General features: G+C 58.5%; 3 protein-coding genes across 13 annotated transcripts in view; 2 read left to right on the forward strand and 1 right to left on the reverse strand.

Moving 5' to 3' along the window:
• Positions 1–1,507: 1,507 nt before the first annotated feature.
• Positions 1,508–15,762, forward strand: LOC101148680 (complement C4B (Chido/Rodgers blood group)). 2 transcript variants are annotated; one of them, XM_004043731.5, is made up of 41 exons: positions 1,508–1,637; positions 1,770–1,968; positions 2,183–2,384; positions 2,594–2,664; positions 2,743–2,831; positions 3,050–3,132; positions 3,303–3,399; positions 3,538–3,643; positions 3,741–3,873; positions 4,290–4,405; positions 4,505–4,684; positions 4,830–5,012; positions 5,144–5,329; positions 5,483–5,641; positions 5,893–6,019; positions 6,196–6,270; positions 6,531–6,728; positions 6,820–6,931; positions 7,022–7,092; positions 7,351–7,490; positions 7,604–7,813; positions 8,058–8,109; positions 8,211–8,300; positions 8,436–8,645; positions 8,825–8,900; positions 9,061–9,217; positions 9,316–9,432; positions 9,538–9,709; positions 9,938–10,170; positions 10,250–10,417; positions 10,812–10,871; positions 11,911–12,004; positions 12,102–12,288; positions 12,403–12,493; positions 12,584–12,658; positions 14,150–14,252; positions 14,418–14,507; positions 14,592–14,690; positions 14,873–14,956; positions 15,219–15,351; positions 15,495–15,762. In XM_004043731.5, the coding sequence occupies exons 1-41, from the start codon at positions 1,573–1,575 to the stop codon at positions 15,634–15,636; spliced, it is 5,235 nt and encodes a 1,744-aa protein (XP_004043779.4). In that variant the 5' UTR covers positions 1,508–1,572; the 3' UTR covers positions 15,637–15,762. The 2 variants fall into 2 exon arrangements, with proteins under 2 accessions (XP_004043779.4, XP_018884530.3); XM_019028985.4 differs by having other exon boundaries at positions 8,484–8,645.
• Positions 15,763–15,885: 123 nt separating this feature from the next.
• Positions 15,886–21,976, forward strand: LOC109023079 (steroid 21-hydroxylase). The gene is made up of 10 exons (XM_019028990.4): positions 15,886–18,958; positions 19,056–19,145; positions 19,428–19,582; positions 19,690–19,791; positions 19,880–19,981; positions 20,083–20,169; positions 20,339–20,539; positions 20,740–20,918; positions 21,002–21,105; positions 21,203–21,976. The coding sequence occupies exons 1-10, from the start codon at positions 18,757–18,759 to the stop codon at positions 21,466–21,468; spliced, it is 1,488 nt and encodes a 495-aa protein (XP_018884535.3). The 5' UTR covers positions 15,886–18,756; the 3' UTR covers positions 21,469–21,976.
• Positions 21,490–22,074, reverse strand: part of LOC101147118 (tenascin-X-like) — a 57,130-nt gene continuing 56,545 nt past the window's right edge. For all 10 annotated transcript variants that reach the window (XM_063707481.1, XM_063707480.1, XM_063707477.1 and 7 more), the window contains one exon: positions 21,490–21,784. In XM_063707481.1, coding sequence (XP_063563551.1) covers positions 21,683–21,784 — 102 coding nt within the window. In that variant the 3' untranslated portion in view covers positions 21,490–21,682. The remainder of the gene's footprint in view (positions 21,785–22,074) is intronic.

A 22,074-nucleotide genomic window follows, 5' to 3' on the forward strand; every position in this document is an offset into this window, starting at 1 on the left:
TACTTTGTTAAAGGTATCCCATCTGCAGCTCAAGCCTGCAGCCCCTCACCTTTTGGTGGCTCCTCAGGCCTCTAGGCCTTATTCACCTTTCCCCTCTCCTGTGCCACTTCTCCTTTAGGGCGCCAGGCTGTCCTTAGCATGGTCCGGAAGGTAAAGTACCGGGAGCTGCTCCTATCAGAGCTCCTGGGCCGGCGGGCGCCTGTCGTGGTGCGGCTTGGCCTCACCTACCATGTGCACGACCTTATTGGGGCCCAGCTAGTGGACTGGTGAGTCTTTCCCTGGCCTCTGGCAGATTATGGAGCAATGACGCAAAGTGGGATTTCCTCCCAGCTCATGCTTAGTTTCCTAGTGAAGGCCAGTGGCTCTCATTCTTCTCTGGAACCCGGGAGCACCTCTTCCCAAGTTCTAAGTTCTCCTCACAGCTTGAGCCTAGGCGTCTGGCTCCAGCCTTGTCTTTCTCCTGCACAGCATCTCTACCACTTCAGGAACCCTCCTCCGCCTGCCAGAGACATGAAGATTCTGCTCATCATTGCTCAGCTCCTCAGAGTGGGCCGGGAGGGGACTAGAAGAGCTGCATGATGGTGGCTGAGACACGGTCACCTTGGGAAGGCTTGGGAGCCAGGATGAGTGTCGGGCTCTCGTGTGTGCAAAAGGTCAGATGTGACTGCTGCTGTTTGCCTGGTTTCTGACCCAGTGGTGGGGTTTGAGCAATGCTTCTCTGCCCTTCCATGGAAAGTGGAACCAGAAATGGTGCCAAGGCTGTGGCTGTTCCCTTTCGTGTAAAATGGTGCTGTTATTACTCTGTCTTGAAATAGGAAGGTGGGATTTCTGGGGAGGCTGGTGAAGGAGGGCAGGGTTCTTTTCTCTACGTGTCATGTTAAAATTGCCAAATAAAGTACCTTTGCCTGTGATATTTTCTGGCTGTCCTTTATTTACTGTGACGTGTGTTTGGGTGCCTTGTTTAGGGGTAGAGGTGAAGTCTGAGCTTTGCCTCATTCAGAGAGGAAAGGGGTCAGGGGTTCACTCTGACGTTCAGGCCATTCTCCCTGTGGAGTGGTGAGGGTGTACCTAATCTCCTAAACCATGGAATTTCTGTTAGGGCCTAAAAAAGCAAAAGCCTAGTATAGTTCAATTTGTGTTGGAATGAAAGTAAGAGACAAGTGTCTTAGAAGCCTGTCATTGTTTTGTGAGGGCCTTTAAATATCCTGTACTCGTGGGCCATGTTGGGCCCTTGTACACCCAGGTATACATGAGCTTGTGTGCACCTATACCCTGATACAGATATACCTGGTAGGGGGAGGTGCTCAGGCACTGGAATGAGAGGGGTTAACGGGGAAGGACAGGGTTATTTCTGGGCCAAGATTCAGAGATTCCCCTGAAGACCCAGGTGTCCGGGGTGCCCCCACAACGCTGGGCCTGAGGCCAGTTGCACTTCTTGGCTGTCACGTGGTTTCCCAGCTTAGCTGGGCTGGGGGAGGAGCAAGGTCCAGAGTCAACTCTGCCCCGAGCCCTAGCTTGGCCAGAAGGTAGCAGACAGACAGACGGATCTAACTTCTCTTGGATCCTCCAGCCATGAGGCTGCTCTGGGGGCTGATCTGGGCATCCAGCTTCTTCACCTTATCTCTGCAGAAGCCCAGGTCCTGGAGGCGGGATGCTGGGTGCTTGGATTGGGGCAGGGCTGGCATCGGGACCCGATTCAGGAGTGAGGGAGAGCAGGGGTGGAGGTGTCAGAGCGAAGTCTGACTGCTGATCCTGTCTGTTCTCCCCAGGTTGCTCTTGTTCTCTCCTTCTGTGGTTCATCTGGGGGTCCCCCTATCGGTGGGGGTGCAGCTCCAGGATGTGCCCCGAGGACAGGTAGTGAAAGGATCAGTGTTCCTGAGAAACCCATCTCATAATAATGTCCCCTGCTCCCCAAAGGTGGACTTCACCCTTAGCTCAGAAAGAGACTTCGCACTCCTCAGTCTCCAGGTAACCAGACCCCATGCCCTCCTGCTGCTTGTGGGGGCCTCCTGCCCTGTTCCCATCTGTCTTGTAAGTGTCATCATCTTCCCACCGGCCTCCTCCCCTCCTGTCTTCCCACCCTGGCATTCTCCTTCCATGTTTCTCCCTTGGTCGCTGTCCTTTTTGGTCAGCTGTCTCTTGCTCTGTGACCCGCTCCCTCTCCCTCTCCCTCTCCTGACAGGTGCCCTTGAAAGATGCGAAGAGGTGTGGCCTCCATCAACTCCTCAGAGGCCCTGAGGTCCAGCTGGTGGCCCAGTCGCCATGGCTAAAGGACTCTCTGTCCAGAACGACAAACATCCAGGGTATCAACCTGCTCTTCTCCTCTCGCCGGGGGCACCTCTTTTTGCAGACGGACCAGCCCATTTACAACCCTGGCCAGCGGGGTGAGTGTCAGCCCCAGGGCCTCAACCTTTAACCCCCTCCGAGCCCTCTCAGGATGAGTTTGGTGCCCCCTAAGTGAGATAACCTGAAAGAAAGTGCCACACGGAAGGGGTGCTTAGGAAACATTTGTCCCCTGCTCCCTCTGTGGAGTTTGACCCACCCTCCCCTTGCACATGGACCCCTGCTCACCTCTCTCCTCCTCCACTCCCAGTTCGGTACCGGGTCTTTGCTCTGGATCAGAAGATGCGCCCGAGCACTGACACCATCACAGTCACGGTGGAGGTGAGTCCCCGACCTCTGGCCTTCCTGATCCTGGCCACTGATGTGACCTCCTGCCTGTGACCACTTCTCCCCTTGCAGAACTCTCACGGCCTCCGCGTGCGGAAGAAGGAGGTGTACATGCCCTCGTCCATCTTCCAGGATGACTTTGTGATCCCAGACATCTCAGAGTGAGCGCTCCCAATGTGGGGGCTGCCCCCAAGCTACACCACCCCAATTCCTGTTAGGCTCTCCACCTCCCACACCGAGGCACGTCCCGAGATGCCCTGACCCTCAGCCTCCTGAGCCTCTGGTTAACCCCTACAGTCCTCTTCCCAGGGAAGCAGGCCGCTGGCTCTCCGTGCCCCACTGTACAGATGGGCTGAGCCCCTTCCTTGTCCATTCTCAGGCCAGGGACCTGGAAGATCTCAGCCCGATTCTCAGATGGCCTGGAATCCAACAGCAGCACCCAGTTTGAGGTGAAGAAGTATGGTGAGAGCTGGAAACTGGAGGGACAGGCAGCTGCTTTCCTGAAGGAAATAAGGGTGGAAGGAGAGGTAGTGGGAGCAGCTCAGGGCAGGGAGATATGGGTGCCACAGCCCTGAGCGGAGGGGAGTCTTTGAGCTGGAGTCTGACCTGCCTATCCCTTCACCCTGGGTCAGTCCTTCCCAACTTTGAGGTGAAGATCACCCCTGGAAAGCCCTACATCCTGACGGTGCCAGGCCATCTTGATGAAATGCAGTTAGACATCCAGGCCAGGTAATACCTCCCTCCCCACCTCTGCCCACCAGCACCGGGTCCTGCTCCCTACTCAGTATGAATGGGCTCCTGCTTCCCTGCCCTCGGGCCATTATTCCCCCCAGCCCTTGGCCCACCCTCTTCTCTCTGCCACGACAGGTACATCTATGGGAAGCCAGTGCAGGGGGTGGCATATGTGCGCTTTGGGCTCCTAGATGAGGATGGTAAGAAGACTTTCTTTCGGGGGCTGGAGAGTCAGACCAAGGTAGGAAGGAGAATAGGGGCTGGGGAGGGGAAGGGGCAAGGGAGGTGAGGTGGGAGACACAGTCTCACCCTATGTCCTGTTTCTTTCTATGCCCCAGCTGGTGAATGGACAGAGCCACATTTCCCTCTCAAAGGCAGAGTTCCAGGACGCCCTGGAGAAGCTGAATATCGGCATTACTGACCTCCAGGGTCTGCGCCTCTACGTTGCTGCAGCCATCATTGAGTCTCCAGGTGGGTGACTTTCCCTTATTGTAACCCCAGACCCTTGCCTCTGACCTCTGAGCTAACCCTCTGTCCTCCAGCACCAACACCACCCCACTTCTCACATCTCATCTCAGACTCAAAACCAGGAAACACCCAGGAGACCTGGTTTCTCTCCAACTCTGTCTCCGTGACTCGGCCCTTTTCCCTGGCTGAGTTTATTTATTTCTTTGCTCGTTCTGCTCATTCATTCACTCCTCCAGTGGACATGTGTTGTTCAATGCCCTGTGCTGGGCCTCAGCATGCACAGACAGGAATACAGCAGCCTGCGCCCTGGGAGCTCACTGTCTTGTGGGAGGGAACCACTCAAGCCACTCCCCACTTTTCCTCCTGTCCCTCTCTTCTTGGACTCTGTCCCCCACCTCTCTCTGTCCTTTGTCTTGCAGGTGGGGAGATGGAGGAGGCAGAGCTCACATCCTGGTATTTTGTGTCATCTCCCTTCTCCTTGGATCTTAGCAAGACCAAGCGACACCTTGTGCCTGGGGCCCCCTTCCTGCTGCAGGTTTCTTCCAGAGGGGAAGGATGAGTAGGGAGGATGTGGTAGTTAGGAGGGCTCAGGGTCTGACCACTCTCTTTTGCCTGCCCTCCTTTACCTGCCTAGGCCTTGGTCCGTGAGATGTCAGGCTCCCCAGCTTCTGGCGTTCCTGTCAAAGTTTCTGCCACGGTGTCTTCTCCTGGGTCTGTTCCTGAAGTCCAGGACATTCAGCAAAACACAGATGGGAGCGGCCAAGTCAGCATTTCCATCATTATGCCTCAGACCATCTCAGAGCTGCAGCTCTCAGTAGGACTCCTCGGACCCCTGGGAGACGGTGGGGGAAGGGGAGGAGGGTGAGCTGGGGTCCCAAGGATCCATGGCCTGACTTGGGGGGAAGGTGGGGTACCTGGCTCTGAGCTACTACCCTATTCGCACCTGACCCCCTCTCCAGGTATCTGCAGGCTCCCCCCATCCAGCGATAGCCAGGCTCACTGTGGCAGCCCCACCTTCAGGAGGCCCCGGGTTTCTGTCTATTGAGCGGCCGGATTCTCGACCTCCTCGTGTTGGGGACACTCTGAACCTGAACTTGCGAGCTGTGGGCAGTGGGGCCACCTTTTCTCATTACTACTACATGGTGTGCATGAGCTGGGGAGTCAAGGAGGGCTGGGGTGCAGGGAAGAGCCCTCTGGGTGGGGCTGGGGGGTTCAAGGCTGAGGCTGTCCCATGAAGAGGCAACCACTCTTGTCCCTCCCCTTCTTGGCCCAGATCCTATCCCGAGGGCAGATCGTGTTCATGAATCGAGAGCCCAAGAGGACCCTGACCTCGGTCTCGGTGTTTGTGGACCATCACCTGGCACCCTCCTTCTACTTTGTGGCCTTCTACTACCATGGAGACCACCCAGTGGCCAACTCCCTGCGAGTGGATGTCCAGGCTGGGGCCTGCGAGGGCAAGGTGACCGGGGTCAGGAGAGATGGCACCTGTGCTGAGGGGGTTGAGGACAGGGTGATTGCCAACAGGGCATGGATTTAGCTTGGGGGCAGTGAGGATACCGGGACTGAAGGAAGCTCTCCCACTCTGACCGCCCCCACCTCCCGCCCCTGCCAGCTGGAGCTCAGCGTGGACGGTGCCAAGCAGTACCGGAACGGGGAGTCCGTGAAGCTCCACTTAGAAACCGACTCCCTAGCTCTGGTGGCGCTGGGAGCCTTGGACACAGCTCTGTATGCTGCAGGCAGCAAGTCCCACAAGCCCCTCAACATGGGCAAGGTTTGTCCAGACCCTCTCCACAGCTCTCTCACCCCTCCATGGCTCATCCCCCTGCTTCCCTGAGCCCTGGGCGCAGCCCCTGGATCCCACTGAGGCTCCCCACAGTCTCTTCCCCACTTGGCCCTGTGGTCTCCATCTCCTGGCTCTGTATCCTTTCCTATCCCCCCATGCGCTGCCCTCTCACCTGTGCCGAGTGCTCAGTCCTGCCCCTCAGCCACACTTGGCTCCTAGCATTCCTGCCTTTCTTGCAGGTCTTTGAAGCTATGAACAGCTATGACCTCGGCTGTGGTCCTGGGGGTGGGGACAGTGCCCTTCAGGTGTTCCAGGCAGTGGGCCTGGCCTTTTCTGATGGAGACCAATGGACCTTATCCAGAAAGAGTGAGAACAGAGAAGGAAGGGGAGTGGGTGGCGGGAAGATAAGGAAGGAGGAAGGGCCTGAGGGGACCAGGTAGGAAGAGTCCAGGCAGGAAGGGCTGGGCAGGGGAAGGGGAGGAGAGGAGGAGGGGAGGAGGCCGAGTGCCTGACGGCTGGACTGCAGCCTTTCTCTCTACCAGGACTAAGCTGTCCCAAGGAGAAGACAACCCGGAAAAAGAGAAACGTGAACTTCCAAAAGGCGATTAATGAGAAATGTGAGTTGCGGGTGCCTAGGCAGTAGCTTGGGCTCTCCGCCTGGGATCCGGGTTGGGGGTCTGCCTCTCTGCCCCTCGGCTCCTTGCTGAACCCATGTGTGGTATTTGGGGCCAGAGATCCGAATTCCGGGATTACAAGTGGAAGGTGGGCAGCTCTCTCCAGCAGCCTCTCTTCTGTTGCTGGTCTCAAGGGGTCGGGGCGGGGGCTGAGGTGTATGTCCTTTTTGTCCTCTCATGCTCACCCCCACCTGGCCCTGCAGTGGGTCAGTATGCTTCCCCAACAGCCAAGCGCTGCTGCCAGGATGGGGTGACACGTCTGCCCATGATGCGTTCCTGCGAGCAGCGGGCAGCCCGCGTGCAGCAGCCGGACTGCCGGGAGCCCTTCCTGTCCTGCTGCCAATTTGCTGAGAGTCTGCGCAAGAAGAGCAGGGACAAGGGCCAGGCGGGCCTCCAACGAGGTGAGGGGCTGGGTGGGGCTAGGGCACAGGTGGCAGCGCTTGGAAAGGCAGAACGGTCCCCTCCTCACTCCCGTCCACCGTGGTCCCCCAGCCCTGGAGATCCTGCAGGAGGAGGACCTGATTGATGAGGATGACATTCCCGTGCGCAGCTTCTTCCCGGAGAACTGGCTCTGGAGAGTGGAAACAGTGGACCGCTTTCAAATGTGAGAGCGTGTGCCGGCCCAGCCTTTTCTCTGTGCTGTGTCTCGGGGCCAGCCGGGGTAGACGGGCCTTCTCTGCCTTTCCCTACACAGATTGACACTGTGGCTCCCCGACTCTCTGACCACGTGGGAGATCCATGGCCTGAGCCTGTCCAAAACCAAAGGTGAGGTCACCCTGTCTGGGCCTCAGGTGACCCCGCTTCCATTTCCCTGTACCCCAGCTCCCTGTTCCCTTTGCTCTTAGTGTAGGAAGAGGGTCCAGTGATCTGGGGAGGTCTGTGCCAGCGTGCAGCTGGCGTGGGCCAGAGGGCAGAGGCAGACTGAGACAGAGCTGGGTCACCCCCACCCCTCCCTCCTGTGGCCCTGAAGCTTTGATGGCCCCTCTGATCTCTGCCCCTGCGCCCACGCTTCCCTTCCCTCAGGCCTATGTGTGGCCACCCCAGTCCAGCTCCGGGTGTTCCGCGAGTTCCACCTGCACCTCCGCCTGCCCGTGTCTGTCCGCCGCTTTGAGCAGCTGGAGCTGCGGCCTGTCCTCTATAACTACCTGGATAAAAACCTGACTGTGAGGCCCCATGGGAGCCTGAGCATACAGGAGTTGGGGGAGCCAGGGCCCAGCGAGGGGTGGGGAGGCTAACCGGGCCAGGACTCTGGCCATCCTCGTTTTCCTGCCCTCAGGTGAGCGTCCACGTGTCCCCAGTGGAGGGGCTGTGCCTGGCTGGGGGCGGAGGGCTGGCCCAGCAGGTGCTGGTGCCTGCGGGCTCTGCCCGGCCTGTTGCCTTCTCTGTGGTGCCCACGGCAGCCGCCGCCGTGTCTCTGAAGGTGGTGGCTCGAGGGTCCTTCGAATTCCCTGTGGGAGATGCGGTGTCCAAGGTTCTGCAGATTGAGGTGAATGGAGCACCCCTGAATATAAGTCCCCAGGCCCCCAGCTTTGTCCTCCACCCTCAGCACTCTCTCTGCTGGCCAGGCCAGGGGCCCAACACCCAAACCAATGCCTTGGTCTGTTCCCATCTTCTACAATTCTGATCCAACTCTGTCCCTGGAGTTGAAATTCAAAGTCCCGGGGGAGTCTGTGCTGGCAGGGCAGGCTGTAGTCCTGTGTGACCTCACAGCCATGTTTTCCCTGAGACAGAAGGAAGGGGCCATCCATACAGAGGAGCTGGTCTATGAACTCAACCCCTTGGGTGAGTGACCCTCTACCTCCAGCCATTGGTTTCCTAAGTGGGTACAGGTGGTGGGGGATGTGGACAGCAGGACAGGCTGCCAACTTCCCCCATTTCCCTAGACCACCGAGGCCGGACCTTGGAAATACCTGGCAACTCTGATCCCAATATGATCCCTGATGGGGACTTTAACAGCTACGTCAGGGTTACAGGTGGGAGTGCCCTTTAGTCCCTTCCCAGTGGCCACCTTTGGATTCATGTGGGACCTGTGGATCCCTGCTTGGTCCCACTCCCCGTGAGCCTCTGACGCAGAGTCCTCAGACCTCCACCCTCTCCCTCCCATGTAGCCTCAGATCCATTGGACACTTTAGGCTCTGAGGGGGCTTTGTCACCAGGAGGCGTGGCCTCCCTCTTGAGGCTTCCTCGAGGCTGTGGGGAGCAAACCATGATCTACTTGGCTCCGACACTGGCTGCTTCCCGCTACCTGGACAAGACAGAGCAGTGGAGCACACTGCCTCCCGAGACCAAGGACCACGCCGTGGATCTGATCCAGAAAGGTTCTGGGTGCAAGGGCAAGCAGGAGGGGGGCCAGGAAAAGACAGTTACTGGAAGATGCACAGCCCAGGAGGCTACAGAGGGAAAGAAAGGGGGCCCCTGATGGGGATGGGGAGCATGGCCTTGGGCTCAAACAGCAGAAGGGTGAGTGTCACCTGAGCAGCCACCTTTCCTCTCCAAGGCTACATGCGGATCCAGCAGTTTCGGAAGGCGGATGGTTCCTATGCGGCTTGGTTGTCACGGGGCAGCAGCACCTGGTGAGCTTCGGAGAGTGGTTCCAGGGTTCTGAGGGGGTCAGGGCTGGGGCAGGGATGGGACAGAGCTGGTACAATGGGAGGGTGGATAACCAGGCACCTGGGGGCGTGGGCATAATGAGAAGCAAGTCCTTATCCCCAACCCTCCTTTCCTCCCCTCCAGGCTCACAGCCTTTGTGTTGAAGGTCCTGAGTTTGGCCCAGGAGCAGGTAGGAGGCTCGCCTGAGAAACTGCAGGAGACATCTAACTGGCTTCTGTCCCAGCAGCAGGCTGACGGCTCGTTCCAGGACCTCTCTCCAGTGATACACAGGGGAATGCAGGTGCGGGCATGCTGGGGCTGGCCCGAGAAGCGCCTGTCGGAGGACTCTCTTTGCCCCTTCCCCCTCCTGTTTGATATCTTCTTTTCTCCCCTCACTAGGGGGGTTTGGTGGGCAATGATGAGACTGTGGCACTCACAGCCTTTGTGACCATCGCCCTTCATCATGGGCTGGCCGTCTTCCAGGATGAGGGTGCAGAGCCATTGAAGCAGAGAGTGGTAAGTTCAGTGGCGTTTCTGCCCTCTGCTGTCCCCCAGCTCTCCCCCTTTTTCCTCAGGAACCCGGGGGTCCAGGCCCCAGACCCTCCTCCCGTTTTCTTCCAGGAAGCCTCCATCTCAAAGGCAAACTCATTTTTGGGGGAGAAAGCAAGTGCTGGGCTCCTGGGTGCCCACGCAGCTGCCATCACGGCCTATGCCTTGACACTGACCAAGGCCCCTGCGGACCTGCGGGGTGTTGCCCACAACAACCTCATGGCAATGGCCCAGGAGACTGGAGGTGAGGGGTGAGGGGCTCCTGGCAGTGAGCCTGAGGCCCAGGGGACCTTAGGATCCCTGAGTGTGCCCAGAGGGAGAGGCTGGATGAAGACTCAGAGGAGGAATGAAGGTATAAGCAGGGGTGGGTTGGGGGAGACTCAGGAGAGCCCAGCAGGGGGTGGCTAAGGACCAGGGGACCAGGCTCTTCTCCCTGCCCTCCTGTTTACTCGTGGTCTCCCTTCACTTCCAGATAACCTGTACTGGGGCTCAGTCACTGGTTCTCAGAGTAATGCCGTGTCGCCCACCCCGGCTCCTCGCAACCCATCCGACCCCATTCCCCAGGCCCCAGCCCTGTGGATTGAAACCACAGCCTACGCCCTGCTGCACCTCCTGCTTCACGAGGGCAAAGCAGAGATGGCAGACCAGGCTGCGGCCTGGCTCACCCGTCAGGGCAGCTTCCAAGGGGGATTCCGCAGTACCCAAGTAGGGGCCGTCCCCGGGCTCTGGGGGTGGGTAGTCCTCAGACCAAGGGCTTGCTTGAGTCCTGGCTCAACCTCCCTAGGACACGGTGATTGCCCTGGATGCCCTGTCTGCCTACTGGATTGCCTCCCACACCACTGAGGAGAGGGGTCTCAATGTGACTCTCAGCTCCACAGGCCGGAATGGGTTCAAGTCCCACGCGCTGCAGCTGAACAACCGCCAGATTCGCGGCCTGGAGGAGGAGCTGCAGGTGAACCACTCCCTGGTGAACCACTCCCTCGCCTGTGTAGCCAGGACACCTGGGCCTCGTGGCCAGGCCAGAAGCCGTCCCCACCCTCCCACCCGTGGCATCCCCGCAGCACTTCTTCCTGGGGTCTTCGGGGGAAGACTGACTTCCTGGCTGTGTGACCTGGAGCTCTGAGCTTCAGTTTTCTCACTTGTAGAGTAACATATACAGAGTTCACCCTACAGGGTCGTTAGAAGGCTGAAGTGAGATAATTCACGTGCTGGTATAAACTTTGTGGAAATGTGAGGTGGGGAGAGGAGGTGGGGCTGTTTTGAGGAAGGAGATAAGTTATTGGAGCCACAGAAACAGGTTTGCTTGTGCCCTTCTAACATCGCCTTCCCTTTTCTGTTGCTGAAAGTTTTCCTTGGGCAGCAAGATCAATGTGAAGGTGGGAGGAAACAGCAAAGGAACCCTGAAGGTGAGGGCCAGGGAAGGGGCGGGGCCAGGCACTGGTGGAGGAGAGGGTGTGGAGTGAGACGCCTGTGGGCAGAGGCGCATGGTCCGGGGAAGGAGGCAGACACCTCAGGGTTGGTGTCCCGTGCTTCCGTCCTGGGTGTTTTTCCCCCTGCTTGCTCTCTCCATCTCTGGGTACCTGTTGTTTCCTTTACCCGCCTCAGTGCTGGTGGCTCTGAATCCCACTCCTCAGCCCAGGCCTCTTCCCTGAACCATGGGCCCCACTCGTCCCACTCCCACAGCACCTCAGACGAGGCACGTCCCAAAGCCCTTCTTCATTCTGTGTCTCTTGTCTGGCTGATGGGAGCCCCTCCCAGCCAGGAGCCCAGCCACTACTCTAGAGGCCGTGTTAGTGGCCCCTCTCCCAAGCCTGTCCTCATGTCCCTAGTGACTCCTCCTCTGCTCCCCTGCTGCCTGTGGCCCTTGGTGCTGCATCCTAGATTCTGTGCTAAGACGGCCTTCTCCCTATCTGGAACTTCTCTCTACCTCCTGTCTCCCCTGTCTGATCCACTGTCCACACGGCAGTGACACTGACCTTCCAAAAGCCCCAGCCAGATCAGCCTTGGGGAAAAGTCACTCCCCGCTGCCCATGGCTCAGATGGCTGGGCCTCTGCCCACCTCTCCGGCCAGACAGATCTCCCTGTCTACACAGATCCCCTTACCTTTCCTGTCCTTCCCTGCTTCTTGGCCCACAGGACAAGCTCTTTCTTCTCCTTCAAGCCTTGGCCAGAAGCCTTTCCTGAGCTTTTCAGTCCAGCCTCTTCCCAGCACAGTCTAGAGTGTTGGCCTCTGGGGGCAGGCCCCTGCTTCTTTACCTCTCTGTCTCGCCTGACGCCTGTGGCGAATGTGGTGCCACTCGTGTGTGTGGACTGTGCAGTGACGGGGAGGAAAAGGGGCTGAAGGCCTCAAATCCCGTAGCCCGGGGAGATGCCCTTAGGTATGGCACCAGAGAGGTCTGTGGCCTCACATGTCCCACGTCCTCTCCCTGCCCCTTGCTGAGCCAGGTCCTTCGTACCTACAATGTCCTGGACATGAAGAACACGACCTGCCAGGACCTACAGATAGAAGTGACAGTCAAAGGCCACGTTGAGTACACGAGTGAGTGTGGGGGTTGGGAGGCCTTGGGGCCAGGCAGGGGCTGGCGCAGGGAGCCGGGTGGCCATCCCAGCCCTCCTCACAATGCTTCCCTGTGCAGTGGAAGCAAACGAGGACTATGAGGACTATGAGTACGATGAGCTTCCAGCCAAGGATGACCCAGATGCCCCTCTGCAGCCCGTGACACCCCTGCAGCTGTTTGAGGGTCGGAGGAACCGCCGCAGGAGGGAGGCGCCCAAGGTGGTGGAGGAGCAGGAGTCCAGGGTGCACTACACCGTGTGCATCTGGTGGGCGCCGGGAGCTGCCTTGGGCCAGGGGAGGGAGGGCAGGACCCAGGCTGGGGCTGGGCTTCTGGAGCCCGCGCAGGCAGAACCTGGACGACAGCTCACACGTCTCCACAGGCGGAACGGCAAGGTGGGGCTGTCTGGCATGGCCATCGCGGACGTCACCCTCCTGAGTGGATTCCACGCCCTGCGTGCTGACCTGGAGAAGGTGTGGTCAGCCACCCAGGGCAACCCCCTCTGTCCCAGGTACTGAGCCCTGTCATGTGCAGGGCCTGTGACCAACTCCCCTTTTCCACAGCTGACCTCCCTCTCTGACCGTTACGTGAGTCACTTTGAGACCGAGGGGCCCCACGTCCTGCTGTATTTTGACTCGGTGAGTGGGGAGAGATGAGGCAGGAAGGGACTCGATGGCACCGGGTTTACTGAGTATGCGTTCGGAGGTTTCTCGGGAGACAGCTGTGTCAGCGGCTGGTGCTCTTGAGAACTTGTGATGTCATCAGAGAGAAGGACAAGAATGTGAGCCCGTGAGACACAGCAGAGTAAGGGGCAGACCTGCAGGCGGCAGGGACCGATGCCAGTCAGCGGGGACCCTCAGGGCTTGAGAGGGAGTCTTTCCTAATGCTGGTTTTATTCAGCTTGAGGGGCTGCCTTTGTTTTTTTGTTGAACTTCCTATCTTTTTTTAAATATTAAAGCGTATTTTCCTTTACAAAGTGATGGTGGCCATAGATGATAGTTGTATTTGTCTTTTCACGACCTTATTTGGCTAAAATAGTTATCAACCCTCTTACGGCCCTCAAAACATTTTTATTTGTTTATTTAGTAAAGACAGGGTCTCTCTCTGTTGCCCAGGCTGGTCTTGAACTCCCGGCCTCAAGCGATCCTCTGGCCTAGGCCTTTCAAAGTACCGGATTTACAGGCCAGAGCCACCATGCCCGGCCTTCAAAAAAAGTTTTGGAACATTTACTGTAACCTCTGGGAGAAAATGTGAGAAAGGTGTGGTGGCTGTCATTAGCCAGCTGTTTGTAGGTCAGGGAGACCCCTACCCAGTGTGTGCAGAGGGGCCAGCCCCCATCAGCTGGGGAAGCCTGGCTGACACATCTGGGCTGAACACAATAGAAAACACAGAGCCAGCAAGATTCCCGGATAGGGAGCTGACGGTGCAGGAGCCTAGCTCAGGAGGGACACTGGCACGGCACCGTGTGGACTGGGCCCGCGTGGGCACGAGGAGGGGTCAGGCCTGGGACCTGAGTCGGGGGGTCAGGCAGGATGACAGAACCTGCAGTTAGGTTGTGGCAAATAAAGGAGGACCCAGTTGTATCCATGACAAAGATGAGGCCGCGAGGAGGGCGAGTGGGTTTGGGGGCAGGCAGAGTGCCTTGGAGAACTTACAGGTCCTGCCACAATCCTAATGCAAGGATGGAGCTGCAAGTTCAGTTTGGGAATCAACAGCCTGGACTGGTTTGGTGGAAGCCAGGGAGTGGTTGAGACCCCCACAGGGGAGCTCTGAGGAAGGAAGTTCCAAAGGAGGGAACGTAAGAAATGACCAGGTCAGAACCAAGGGTGGTCCAGAAGCTAACCCTTAGCTTAGGGACAGTTTCACAGAGAACACGTCCATGATGCAAGACTCTGCTGAGGGCCTGGAGCAGTGAAGACTGGGGCAAGGTCACTCTCTGGGAAGTGAAGTCACCAGAGACCTTGCGGAGCAGCTTTGAGAGTTCTCTGAGTAGGAAGGTAACAGAATGTGAAGGACACTGGAGAGAAGGCCAATAGGAAGCAAACAAAAACAGGCCAAGGAAACCCAGTACAGGGGGCTGCAGGGCCCAGGGAGTGGGTCCCTCATCTCTCCTCCCCACGCTTGGCCAGGTCCCCACCTCCCGGGAGTGCGTGGGCTTTGAGGCTGTGCAGGAAGTGCCGGTGGGGCTGGTGCAGCCGGCCAGCGCAACCCTGTACGACTACTACAACCCCGGTGAGCACTGCAGGACACCCTGAAATTCAGGAGAACTTTGGCGTAGGTGCCCTCCTATGGGACGGTGGACACCGGGGTAGTGAGGGGGCAGAGAGCCCTGGGGCTCCCTGGGACTGAGGAGGCAGAATGGAGGGGCCTGTGCCCTAACTCCTCTCTGTTCTCCAGAGCGCAGATGTTCTGTGTTTTACGGGGCACCAAGTAAGAGCAGACTCTTGGCCACCTTGTGTTCTGCTGAAGTCTGCCAGTGTGCTGAGGGTGAGACTGAGGGCCTGGGGCGGGGCAGTGGAGGTGGGATGGCCGGGGCCCCCCCGCACTGTCTGATGGGTTCCCCAACTTCAGGGAAGTGCCCTCGCCAGCGTCGCGCCCTGGAGCGGGGTCTGCAGGACGAGGATGGCTACAGGATGAAGTTTGCCTGCTACTACCCCCGTGTGGAGTACGGTCAGTCTTCCCACCGAGGCCCTGGCCTGACCCTCCCGCGGGGACCGGCTGTTTTGGTCTCTCTGGGTGTAGCCTGCTCCTCTTACAGGTCGTGCACGCAGCCTGTTTGCTCTGACACCAACTTCCTACCCTCTCAGCCTCAAAGTAACTCACCTTTCCCCCTTCTCCTCACCCCCTCTTAGGCTTCCAGGTTAAGGTTCTCCGAGAAGACAGCAGAGCTGCTTTCCGCCTCTTTGTGACCAAGATCACCCAAGTCCTGCACTTCAGTATGAAGCGAACCGGAGAGGCGGGCAGGGCTGGGGGGAGACAGGGAGGCTGAGGTGTGGCCGAGGACCTGACCATCTGGAAGTGTGAAAATCCCCTTGGGCTGTCAGAAGCCTTGGGCTTGGCCATAAATAGGGAGGCAGTGGCACCTCTCCATGGGGGTGGCGAAGGTGGAATGAGAGGATCTACACAGAGTCCCCAGCCTGGGCTCACCCTGCACCTTCTCTTCCCCTCTGACCACTTTTGCGCACGTCATCCCCGCAGCCAAGGATGTCAAGGCCACTGCTAATCAGATGCGCAACTTCCTGGTTCGAGCCTCCTGCCGCCTTCGCTTGGAACCTGGGAAAGAATATTTGATCATGGGTCTGGATGGGGCCACCTATGACCTCGAGGGACAGTGAGTCATCTGGTCCCCTCAGTCTCTTGCCCTCCCCATGCCTCGCCACCTAGGCCTTGTCCCTCAGAAGCCAGATGCCTGTGCTCTCCGTTTCCACCTGCCATCCTCCCGAGCCCTGCTGACTGCCCCTTTGCCCCCTGCAGCCCCCAGTACCTGCTGGACTCGAATAGCTGGATCGAGGAGATGCCCTCTGAACGCCTGTGCCGGAGCACCCGCCAGCGGGCAGCCTGCGCCCAGCTCAACGACTTCCTCCAGGAGTATGGCACTCAGGGGTGCCAGGTGTGAGGGCTGCCCCCCCACCTCCCCTGGGAGGAACCTGAGCCTGGGAACCATGAAGCTGGAAGCACTGCTGTGTCCGCTTTCCTGAACACAGCCTGGGACCAGGGCATATTAAAGGCTTTTGGCAGCAAAGTGTCAGTGTGTTGCTAGGGCTGAGAGCAGTGCCCCTGCCCGATGCAGTTCTGGGCAGGCCAGGTTGACATAACCTTAGACTCTCTGAGCCCTGATGACCCTTGGGCTGTCCAGCTCTGCCAGACCCTCCCAGATGACCCGCTAGGAGTCTAGTGCTTCATAGGACCACCCCGAGCAGAACTGGGACCCAAGAGCCTGCACCCCAAGGACCAGAGTCCATGCCAAGACCACCCTTCAGCTTCCAAGGCCCTCCACTGCCCGGCTGTCGCCAGTCACCATGGCCTCAGACAGGGCTTGTGCTCAGCTGACACCTCTGACACAGCTCTTCTGCCGCATGAGCTGTTGTCCAGCTACACCTCCCCGACTCTGTCCTCGTGCTGCTGGCGGTTCTGAGGTCTGTGGATTTTAGCTGAGTTCCGGGCTGTTGAAAGCCTGCTGACGCTTGGTTCTGTTATCAGTGGAATGAGGTGACTTTCCCGGAGTTGTGCAATCCTCAGGTCCGGCAGTGTCTTCTTCCAGTTACTGGTTTCAAACAAGCCAAAAGTCTGACTTTGGTGTGTTTGTGAATCCTCTGAGGAAGCCGCTGTTCTCCTGGGGTCTCCCCTTCCCACCGGACCTGCCTAACTTTCCCCCATTTAGTGGCACACCTGGGGTCTTCAGAGATGACTCCGCATCTGTCCAAAGAAGTTTGGTGAGATCAGTTTCCGTAGAGGTCATGACAGTTCAGCAGCCTGCCATCCAGTCATTCGACAGAAATTCGGGAATCTTTCACTTCATGCCATGCCCTGTGCCAGGTGCCAGAGATACAGCTACTCACTCCAGGGCTCATCGCTGGGGAGACAGATAAGAGGACGGGCAGTCCCCACCCTCTGTGAAAGATGTGATGTCAGGGAGCAGCGTGGTCCCGTGGGACATCTAACCAAGTCAGGGGCATTGCCAGGCAGGGACAGGGAAGGCCTCCTGGAGCAGGTGGCCTCCAAGTGGGGCTCTGAAGACTGAGAAGGAGCCAGGCAAAGAGCAGGGGTAGATGAGGGCATCTGGGGCAGAAGGAGAATATACAAAGGCCCAGAGGCCGGGGGCAGGACAGGGTACCTTTGGGGACATTGCATGTAATTGACCACATTTGGAGTTTGGATTTGGAAGTGGTGGAAGAGATGGAGATGGTGAGACAAGTAGTAAGCATGTCAGCCTTCCAGGTGCGCTCCTTTCCGATGAGCGCTGTCTTATCCCACGTAACTTTGAGAAGTTTGGGCCTTTCCCACTGTGGCAGAGGTTTCCTGAGGCTCTTGCATACATGGCCCTATGGTTGCTCGTCAGATCTTTCTCCCAGTAGCTGCTCAGCACGGTGGTGGCATAAGCCCATTTTCCGGAGCCAGGGGATTCAGTTGCAGCAAGACATGGCCCGGTCTGGGAGGTCAACCATGAAGAAGGCAGTAGCTGTCATTGCCCAACCCCAGAAATCCCAATCCTGTTTTCTCCCTCTCAGTCCTGATCATGGATTCAGCAGCAGCGAACTCGCCAATGTAGTGGGTGGCACAGCCAGGGTCTTGACTCTGGCTCTGCAGTAGCACAGTCTGGAGAAGCTCTGAGGGGAGAGAGACTCCCACTGGTCCGAGGGTCTGGCACAGAGCCAGAAATGGGGGGGAAGGTATGGGGCTGGGTCGCCTCTGACCTCTCACGTACCATCCAGGAGGCCCTGGCCTCTCACTGAACCCTGCCACTCCTCTTTGGCAAGACCTCTTCCCAAACCCCCAAACTGCCTCCTTACCCACAAAAGTGGTCTCTGAGTGTCAGTCCAGTGGGACCCCCACCCCTTATGGCTTCAGTTCCCCAAATAGGGCCGGACCCTTGATCCTGATCCAGCTGTGGCTATCCAGCCCCTTCCTGGGGACTTTGGACTTTGATGGGGGCATGCCCAGTTGTGCTGGGAATCCATACTCTCTCTGGCTGGAGTAGAACCTGTGGACTCTAGTCCTGAGGGCAGTCATGTTCTGCCTGTGCCTGGAAACACCAGAAACTTGACTGCAGAGAGAAGAAAGAGGAGAGAGGAACAAAGCAAGGAAACTGCCCGTCTCTGGGGCTTTGTCTGTTCCCTATCCCTGGCTTTCTAAGATCAGTGGGGTCCCCTCCTCTGCTTCTTTTTCCTGAGTTCTGTGAAATTCCCCAATCCTTACTTTTTATCTCAAACCAGCTCAAGGTGGGCTGTTTTCCTTTCAACCAAAGAAAGGTGCTCCTGGCGGCTAAAGGTACATATTCGACAGCTAGATTTCCAGGCTGGAATCCTGCCCTCCACAACATGCGAACAATACCCGTGTTGCATATAGAGCGTGGCTGTGAAGAGTTGAGTGAGTGCCCGCAAAGCACTTAGAGCAGTGTCTGGTACATGCTAGTACTCCGCAGTGGGAAACCACCTCCTTTGTCTTCTGGGCACTTTTGCGAGTGAAAGGAGGCACTAATAACAATCACACTGGGATGCCTGTATATACTGGAATGCCCCAGGCAAACCAGGCGTAAACTGTATTACTCTATCTGTAGCTTAAACTAACAAACAACCCACACAAATCACATTTTGTTCTTCAGGCGATTCAGGAAGGCCTATTAGGCAGGGACTGCCATTTTCTCTCTGAGACAAACATCATGCCAGTAAACTGGCCCACAGTGGGGTGGCAGAGGGAGAGGGCCCAGGTGGGGGCGGACACCCTTGCCTGCACGGGTGATGTGGAACCAGAAAGCTGACTCTGGATGCAGGAAAAAGGTCAGGGTTGCATTTCCCTTCCTTGCTTCTCGATGGGTGATCAATTTTTTTGAAATACGGACGTCCCAAGGCCAATGAGACTGGTGTCATTCCAGAAAAGGGCCACTCTGTGGGCGGGACGGTGGGAGGGTACCTGAAGGTGGGGTCAAGGGAGGCCCCAAACAGTCTACACAGCAGGAGGGATGGCCGGGGCTCTTGAGCTATAAGTGGCACCTCAGGGCCCTGACGGGCGTCTCGCCATGCTGCTCCTGGGCCTGCTGCTGCTGCTGCCCCTGCTGACTGGTGCCCGCCTGCTGTGGAACTGGTGGAAGCTCCGGAGCCTCCACCTCCCGCCTCTTGCCCCGGGCTTCTTGCACCTGCTGCAGCCCGACCTCCCCATCTATCTGCTTGGCCTGACTCAGAAATTCGGGCCCATCTACAGGCTCCACCTTGGGCTGCAAGGTGAGAGGCTGATCTCGCTCTGGCCCTCACCACAGGAGGGGGCGGAGGTGACGGAGAGGGTCCTCTCTCCGCTGACGCTGCTTTGGCTGTCTCCCAGATGTGGTGGTGCTGAACTCCAAGAGGACCATTGAGGAAGCCATGGTCAAAAAGTGGGCAGACTTTGCTGGCAGACCTGAGCCACTTACCTGTAAGGGCCGGGGGCATTTTTTCTTTCTTAAAAAAAAATTTTTTTAAGAGATGGGGTCTTGCTATGGTGCCCAGTCTGGTCTTAAATTCCTAGTCTCAAGTGATCCTCCCACCTCGGCCTCAACTGGGAGCCACCTTCGGGGGCATCCCCAATCCAGGTCCCTGGAAGCTATTGGGGGGCATATCTGGTGGGGAGGAAGCAGGGGTTGGTGAGGCCGAAGAAGGTCAGGCCCTTGGCTGCCTTCATCAGTTCCCACCCTCCAGCCCCCAACTCCTCCTGCAGACAAGCTGGTGTCTAAGAACTACCCGGACCTGTCCTTGGGAGACTACTGCCTGCTCTGGAAAGCCCACAAGAAGCTCACCCGCTCAGCCCTGCTGCTGGGCATCCGTGACTCCATGGAGCCAGTGGTGGAGCAGCTGACCCAGGAGTTCTGTGAGGTAAGGCTGGGCTCCTGAGGCCACCTCGGGTCAGCCTCGCCTCTCACAGTAGCCCCCGCCCTGCCCGCTGCACAGCGGCCTGCTGAACTCACGCTGTTTCTCCACAGCGCATGAGAGCCCAGCCTGGCACCCCTGTGGCCATTGAGGAGGAATTCTCTCTCCTCACCTGCAGCATCATCTGTTACCTCACCTTCGGAGACAAGATCAAGGTGCCTCACAGCCCCTCAGGCCCACCCCCAGCCCCTCCCTGAGCCTCTCCTTGTCCTGAACTGAAAGTACTCCCTCCTTTTCTGGCAGGAGGACAACTTAATGCCTGCCTATTACAAATGTATCCAGGAGGTGTTAAAAACCTGGAGCCACTGGTCCATCCAAATTGTGGACGTGATTCCCTTTCTCAGGGTGAGGACCTGGAGCCTAGACACCCCTGGGTTGTGGGGGAGAGGCTGGGGTGGAGGGAGAGGCTCCTTCCCACAGCTGCATTCTCATGCTTCCTGCTGCAGTTCTTCCCCAATCCAGGTCTCCGGCGGCTGAAGCAGGCCATAGAGAAGAGGGACCACATCGTGGAGAAGCAGCTGAGGCAGCACAAGGTGGGGACTGTACGTGGACGGCCTCCCCTCGGCCCACAGCCAGTGATGCTACCGGCCTCAGCATTGCTATGAGGCGGGTTCTTTTGCATACCCCAGTTATGGGCCTGTTGCCACTCTGTACTCCTCTTCCCAGGCCAGCCGCTCAGCCCGCTTCTTTCACCCTCTGCAGGAGAGCCTGGTGGCAGGCCAGTGGAGGGACATGACGGACTACATGCTCCAAGGGGTGGCGCAGCCGAGCATGGAAGAGGGCTCTGGACAGCTCCTGGAAGGGCACGTGCACATGGCTGCAGTGGACCTCCTGATCGGTGGCACTGAGACCACAGCAAACACCCTCTCCTGGGCCGTGGTTTTTTTGCTTCACCACCCTGAGGTGCATCCTGGGGACAAGCAAAAGGCTCCTTCCCAGCAACCTGGCCAGGGCGGTGGGCACCCTCACTCAGCTCTGAGCACTGTGCGGCTGGGGCTGTGCTTGCCTCACCGGCACTCAGGCTCACTGGGTTGCTGAGGGAGCGGCTGGAGGCTGGGCAGCTGTGGGCTGCTGGGGCAGGACTCCACCCGATCATTCCCCAGATTCAGCAGCGACTGCAGGAGGAGCTAGACCACGAACTGGGCCCTGGTGCCTCCAGCTCCCGAGTCCCCTACAAGGACCGTGCACGGCTGCCCTTGCTCAATGCCACCATCGCCGAGGTGCTGCGCCTGCGGCCCGTTGTGCCCTTAGCCTTGCCCCACCGCACCACACGGCCCAGCAGGTGACTCCCGAGGGTTGGGGATGAGTGAGGAAAGCCCGAGCCCAGGGAGGTCCTGGCCAGCCTCTAACTCCAGCCCCCTTCAGCATCTCTGGCTACGACATCCCTGAGGGCACAGTCATCATTCCGAACCTCCAAGGCGCCCACCTGGATGAGACGGTCTGGGAGAGGCCACATGAGTTCTGGCCTGGTATGTGGGGGGCCGGGGGCCTGCCGTGAAAATGTGGTGGAGGCTGGTCCCCGCTGCGGCTGAACACCTCCCCACCCACCTGTCCACCCGCCCGCAGATCGCTTCCTGGAGCCAGGCAAGAACTCCAGAGCTCTGGCCTTCGGCTGTGGTGCCCGCGTGTGCCTGGGCGAGCCGCTGGCGCGCCTGGAGCTCTTCGTGGTGCTGACCCGACTGCTGCAGGCCTTCACGCTGCTGCCCTCCGGGGACGCCCTGCCCTCCCTGCAGCCCCTGCCCCACTGCAGTGTCATCCTCAAGATGCAGCCTTTCCAAGTGCGGCTGCAGCCCCGGGAGATGGGGGCCCACAACCCGGGCCAGAGCCAGTGATGGGGCAGGACCGATGCCAGCTGGGGACCTCAGTTTCTCCTTTATTGCTCCCGTACGAACCCCTCCCCTCCCCCCTGTAAACACAGTGCTGCGAGATCGCTGGCAGAGAAGGCTTCCTCCAGCGGCTGGGTGGTGAAGGACCCTGGCTCTTCTCTCGGGGCGACCCCTCAGTGCTCGGCAGTCATACTGGGGTGCGAGAGAGGTGGGCAGCAGCTCAGCCTCCCCCCGCTGGGGAGCGAAAGTTTCTTGGTCTCAGCTTCATTTCCGTGAAGGGCACCGAGAACTCGAAGCCCTTCCAGTGGTACCAGCTCACTCCCTGGGAAAGGGGTTGTCAAGAGAGAGTCAAAGCCGGATGTCCCATCTGCTCCTCCCGTTCCCCTTAAGGAGGTGGCTCCCAGCACTCAACCAACCTCCCCGCAGAGCTCCCCTCCTGACCCTCTGCTGCAGAAGATTGAGGCTTAATTCTGAGCTGGCCCTTTCCAGCCAATAAATCAACTCCAGCTCCCTCTGCGAGGCTGGCATGATTGTTCCATTTCACCCAGCCGCTCAGTCCCTTGCCTGTTACACTGTGGGGCTGAAACCTAGGCAGGCCGAGCCCCAGCCACC

The sequence above is a fragment of the Gorilla gorilla genome, chromosome 5 (genome assembly GCF_029281585.2).
Source record: "Gorilla gorilla gorilla isolate KB3781 chromosome 5, NHGRI_mGorGor1-v2.1_pri, whole genome shotgun sequence".
Taxonomy (NCBI): Eukaryota; Metazoa; Chordata; class Mammalia; order Primates; family Hominidae; genus Gorilla; species Gorilla gorilla.

Coding starts and splice junctions, on each gene's coding strand:
- LOC101148680 (XM_004043731.5), top strand. CDS start 1,573: ATGAGGCTGCTCTGGGGGCTGATCTGGGCATCCAGCTTCTTCACCTTA. Junction 6,271..6,530: donor AAAGGCGATTAATGAGAAAT/GTGAGTTGCGGG, acceptor CTGGCCCTGCAG/TGGGTCAGTATGCTTCCCCA. Junction 8,110..8,210: donor CTATGAACTCAACCCCTTGG/GTGAGTGACCCT, acceptor CCATTTCCCTAG/ACCACCGAGGCCGGACCTTG.
- LOC109023079 (XM_019028990.4), top strand. CDS start 18,757: ATGCTGCTCCTGGGCCTGCTGCTGCTGCTGCCCCTGCTGACTGGTGCC. Junction 19,792..19,879: donor CCTTCGGAGACAAGATCAAG/GTGCCTCACAGC, acceptor CTTTTCTGGCAG/GAGGACAACTTAATGCCTGC. Junction 21,106..21,202: donor GCCACATGAGTTCTGGCCTG/GTATGTGGGGGG, acceptor ACCCGCCCGCAG/ATCGCTTCCTGGAGCCAGGC.